This window comes from Rutidosis leptorrhynchoides, chromosome 2 (assembly GCF_046630445.1).
Source record: "Rutidosis leptorrhynchoides isolate AG116_Rl617_1_P2 chromosome 2, CSIRO_AGI_Rlap_v1, whole genome shotgun sequence".
Taxonomy (NCBI): domain Eukaryota; kingdom Viridiplantae; phylum Streptophyta; class Magnoliopsida; order Asterales; family Asteraceae; genus Rutidosis; species Rutidosis leptorrhynchoides.
The window spans coordinates 682,055,804-682,061,639 of NC_092334.1; the positions used below are offsets into that span (position 1 = coordinate 682,055,804).

Sequence of the window (5,836 nt, forward strand, 5' to 3'; positions counted from 1 at the left end):
ACATATTTGTATTGTAAACCATTATGTAATAGTCGTGTGTAAACAGGATATTTTAGATTATCATTATTTGATAATCTACGTAAAGCTTTTTAAACCTTTATTGATGAAATAAAGGTTATGGTTTGTTTTAAAATGAATGCAGTCTTTGAAAAACGTCTCATATAGAGGTCAAAACCTCGCAACGAAATCAATTAATATGGAACGTTTTTAATCAATAAGAACGGGACATTTCAAAGGACTCGCTACTTCATATGAACTGTTACTCCAGTCTTGATTTCCACCTTCTGATGTAGCATTTATTTGTGAATTATTAGTGTATCCACCATTCATTACAATAGTTATTGTACATGCCTTCTAATTCCATTTTCTTTTCTCATCGACCTTAATTTCAGATTTGCATTGCTTCTTGCCACAACTTGTTGTTGGCTCTGATACCAATTGTTGGATCAGAGACCTGTTTACAAGTGATTATGCAATACCAAATATACAAGACAAGAGTGTTTTGAAACAATTTTTTACACCATTTTATATTCACTAAAAAACTTGATACAAATTCATTAAAAAAAACTAAAGCTACTGCTACTGTTTAAGTAAAAGATAAGATAACCAACTAGAAAACTATCTCCACTTTTCCTGCTATTTATATGGCCACTTCCCGTGACCCATAATACTCGGTCTTTTAAATGACTAAGTCTGAATTTACTTTAATACATAACCTACATCAACCAACAAAATTTTAAAAACTACATGCATAATCAACACTTTGACATAAATTCGGAAATCCTAATGCTAACATGCTTTTCAACCTGTTACGCTTTTCCTTACTCCATTCTACATGTTTAAGGTGATGATGCCTTTAGATCATCATCTTCACTTAATTCAGGTTTAACAGTCTTCATTTTTAGTTGTTTAAATCTTGAAATAAGAGGAGAAATAAATATACCATTAACTTATACGTAGTAATATTTTTTACCAAAATAAAACAAATATAGTAACTAACTAGTAAAAGTGGCCTACGCGATGCCGCGTGCCCTTTCGGGTTGCATATTCATAGTTAACGTACGTTATGTATCTACAAAAGTAAAAACATTTTTCTACGGGTGTTTTTAGATACACATAGTTAGTACCTAGTATACCTAATGGCCTATGCGTTTTTAACGTCAGGAAGATTGCGTATAAAAAGGGAAACAGTATGATGTAGTTAGTTTAGGTAGTTTATTATAGGTGTATGTATATGTATTGAAGATAGTCCGAGGTATTTAAAGGTTTTTTAGAAATGTCCGTTTCGCGTATAATTAGTCCCGCTGTGTTCGTAAGATTTTTTTTAGTTGAACGGTGGGTTCGGAAGAATTTAACGCTTGACGAGCGGAAAGATATGGCCCGTTGAAAATTTGGGTGAAGTTTGGTTAAGTCTTTTAATTAAAATAATAAATTTACATTTTGCACCCCTAATTTGGGGGTTGAAATTGAAAGTTGTTTAAAGTTTAGGGGGAGAAGTTTTTTTTCAATGTCGTTTGTTAAGTATGGGGTGGTCAAAACGATCAAAAACGCCATGCATTTTAGTATATAGGTTAAAATAATAATAATAATAATATTCTCGATTGTAGATTAACACCGAATATAGTAGCAGTATAACAACGCATAACCTTAGCAAAAAAAATTTATAATCCATAACACAAATAATTCTAACAATTCTAACAAACATATAATAATAAATGAAGAGGTGCTGCCTAATAATTATCAATAATGGGAGGTGAAGGTGTGATTCAGCAGTGGTGACAATGATGAATGCCTAAAGTGTGCAGCTGTAAGTGGAGGTGAGTTGGGGTTCAACGGTGATGGCTAAGGTGAGTTGCTGTAATCGGAGGTGTGGCGGCGGCGATGATGAATTAGTGATCAATGGAATGTAGTAAATGATGAATGATACTGAAAAAACAAACAAACCGAATATTAGTTTAATTTTCATTTTAGTTTACAAATTTGATTTCAATTATCGTTTTTACCTTTCTAAACTCGGTTAAACTGAAAATCAAACTCAAATAATGATATACTAAATTATTGATATACATGTGTAACAAACCGATTTTAAAATTAAAAGTCTAATCTAAAACCATTTGTTTATTATTCTATAATTATGTTGAATGTATATAAATTATTAATTTTATTTTTTTTAAAGGCAGAGTGTATATATAAATTATGATTTTTCAAGTTTACGTTTTAACCAAAATCAAATTAAATTCAAATTCATTTTAGGTCTTGAAATTTACTTCAATTTCAGTTCGATTGTTGATTTTGCCACGAAAATTTTCAAAGCAGATGAAACTAAACCGAATAAATTAAGAAAAACAAAAATCAAACCTAAGAAGTACTTAATTCCTTAGAGCACCAGGAGTCGAGCTTTAAAAACGTCGTTAGCATGATTTAACGGTAGGGACGGTGGCAAACACCACTCCACCCCGCCGTTAAATCGGCGTTAAATGCGTTTAACGGTAGTCACCGTTGCCTGTGTAACGCTGTATTTTTTTTTCTTCTTTCACTCCGTATTATTTTTATTTTTCAGCTTTTGAATTTTTTTTTTTTTTATTTTTTTTTTTCATGTGATTGATGATGGAGGAGGAGTTAGGTGAAGAGAGAGGGAAGAAAGATGAAGAGAGGGAAGGTGGTATGAATTATGTCTTTTCTTTTTTTGTTTTTTATTTATTTAGTATTATTTGAGGTTTTTATTTATTTATTTTTTTATTTGGGGGACACTTACAAGGGTATTAAGCATTGTTTTTTTTTTAAATTAATGTAATTTTTTTTATTAATAAAATTTAGTATTGCATTTGTTTTTATATTTTTAATATATTATTACACTAAATAATATTATTAAAAAAAGTGTTAAAAAATAATTAAATAATAATTTAACACTGAGATTTAACACTGAACCATTTTCCATATTTTGAACTCAGTATTAAATTCAGTATTAAATTTAACACTGAGATTTAACACCGAACAACTCATGTTCTCTTATAATATATTAACTGCTTTTTTAGACATATGGGTGAATTGAATCCAGGCTGGCACATTGAAAGTCAATGCAATATCTCACAAAATACCGTACATTTTCCCTATTTCTCTCCCTACATTACTTCCCAAACCGGTCGGTGATTTAAAATAGTATTTCAATTTCAATTTCAATTTCAATAAATCATTATAAAAAAAGTTGCCAACTAATTTTGGCTGTTCAATTGCATTTTTTTTATTTTTATATACGGCATAACTTTGACTTGCTATCCAAAATAAGTAATAATTTTAACATGGAATTAATATATATTTATTATTATACATTACTAGTACCCAACAGAATAAATGAATACATGAAATTTTGTAAATCTATACATTTTATAGCTACATTTTTATCGAGTATATGATTAACAAAAGAATATACTCCGTAATTAATATTAACGATAAAAAATATTTTCTTTAACTTCCATTAAAATTTAGTTAGGCAACACGAATACACGATCAAATATTTGTACTAAAATGAGTACTACTCTAGTAGTACTACATTTTATAAGCTTTTTAATTTTCAAGCAGTTGTACAGCAATCACGAGTAAATAATTGACACGTGTGCATTGCCAGTTGTATGATCATAACTGCTTTTCCGTTGATCCTCTAAAATGTTTATTATCAACCCTTCTCTTCATAATAATAATAATAATATATATAAACCCCATACTCTATTCATTTAAATTTCACAGATTTAAATCATGGATCAAATCAAAGGTCCATGGAGCCCCGAAGAGGACACCCTTTTAACAACCCTAGTTCAAAAACACGGTGCCCGGAATTGGTCATTGATTAGCAAATCAATTCCGGGTCGATCCGGTAAATCGTGTAGATTACGATGGTGTAATCAGTTGTCACCGCAAGTTGAGCACCTCGCGTTTACAGCTGAAGAAGATGAGATGATTGTTAAAGCTCACGCTCGGTTCGGCAACAAGTGGGCGACTATCGCCCGCTTGTTAAATGGTCGAACCGATAACGCGATAAAAAATCATTGGAATTCGACTCTCAAAAGAAAGTGTTCGTCTATGACGAATGATGATTTTTCATTTCTTGATGAACAAGATTTGATGAATTATGAGCCCGCTCTGAAGCGGTCCGCTAGTGTAGGACCGGGTACTAAAATTGGTACCCGATCTGACATTAGCTTATTTTCAAACTACCATATTAGTCCGACTAGGTCGGATTTGACTGATTCAAATTCGACGGCTGGTCAGACACAAAATGAGCCCGTGACGCTTTTAAGTTTGTCTTTACCGGGATCTGAAGTGGCGGAAAAGGTACCAAAGGAGGGTAAACAACAACTTCCACCACCGGTAGGGGCGGAGGTGACGGTGCAAAGTGGTGGTGTGAATTGTGAGTTTTTTAATCCGGAATTAATGGCAGTGATGCAAGAAATTATAAAGAGTGAAGTTAGGCGTTATATGAATGGGATTGAGAAAAATGGGCAGTGTTTGCAAGGTGAAGCTGGTATATGTAATGCTGTGATTAATCGTATGGGTATGAACAGAAATGGTTAGTGATAGTTTTGGTGAGATTAGGTAGTTAATTGGTGGTATATGGTCATTATATTGGAATTTAATGTAGTTTGTTGGAACTGAAAAATGAAGAAAATATTAAATTGGGGGGTTTGGAGTATTTTGGATTACAATTTTTTTTTTTTAAATGGTGTCATGTTAGTGTACAAAGATAAATCATAAATCACATTAGTAGAAAATTCATGTAAAACTTTTTTTTTTTTTTTTCAATAAGTAACTTCGACGAGTTATCTTTGATGATTCTATTTTTGTAATTGACTAATAGTTGAAGTTAAATTTACCTAAAACAAAGTGGATGTTTAATAAGTTTCATGTAAATTTTAATTTGTTATAATGGATAATGGATAATGGATAGATGGATAGTGGCTTGAGTGAAGAGAGTTTTTATTGTATCATAATTGAACATTAGACAACGTTTTTCTTTTTTACTATACTCTTTGAACAGTAAATATATAAGTATGCAAGTTTTTCATGAAAATGTTGAAATCTCGTGTTTTAATGTTGTATACAAACAGAGAGCAGGTCAAAGTAGCGAGGCATAGCGCAAGGCTTGCATTTGTAATCAACTAGTGATTTATGGGCTCGCACGATGCTGCGGATTTTTCGGGTTACATATTCATATTTAATGTAGCGTTATTTATTTAAAGAAGCAAAAGTGGCTGATGCGATGATGCACGAAATGATTTTGAATCGAAAGATAAGCCCCATTATTAGTCATATTGTATATAGGAAACGTATTTGTTAAGATATTAAGTATATAAGAATCATAGTTGAGGTAGGAGTCATGGTTATGGTAGAAGTCTATTTCCTAATTAAATTAGCTTAATACCCAAGTCATGGTTGTGTATAAATACATCAATTATTATCAATAAGAAGGCAACAAGGATTATTATCTTTCATTTGGGTCAACCACACTTGCCCAATATCTCTACTACTGAGCCTGCACCTTTGGCCCAAATATCTTCACCTACAACTAATGGCCCATCTCTACCTTCCTCTCCTACTTTACAATTTTCTTTTAGTTCTCAATCTCCAGTCTCCACAACCCACTGTAAGTCCAACAAATCCTCCATCTTTAAAAATACACTCCTCTAATACTCTGAATTTTCCCCCCAATCGTACCATGGTCACACGTAGTATGTCTGGTATTTTTAAACCTAAAATTTCATTTAATCTACCCACCACCATCCTCTCTCCTATACCACGTAACCCAAAAGACGCTCTTAATGACCCTAATTGAAAGCATGTC

At 32.0% G+C, this 5,836-nt stretch overlaps 1 protein-coding gene across 1 annotated transcript; it reads left to right on the forward strand.

The window, feature by feature from the left end:
* The first annotated feature begins 3,735 nt into the window (after positions 1-3,735).
* Positions 3,736-4,761, forward strand: LOC139893991 (transcription factor MYB73-like). The gene has a single exon (XM_071877193.1). The coding sequence runs from the start codon at positions 3,754-3,756 to the stop codon at positions 4,567-4,569; it is 816 nt and encodes a 271-aa protein (XP_071733294.1). The 5' UTR covers positions 3,736-3,753; the 3' UTR covers positions 4,570-4,761.
* Positions 4,762-5,836: the final 1,075 nt, after the last annotated feature.

Bases quoted from the DNA above. Each gene is read 5' to 3' on its own strand.
- LOC139893991 (XM_071877193.1), top strand. From the start codon at position 3,754: ATGGATCAAATCAAAGGTCCATGGAGCCCCGAAGAGGACACCCTTTTA.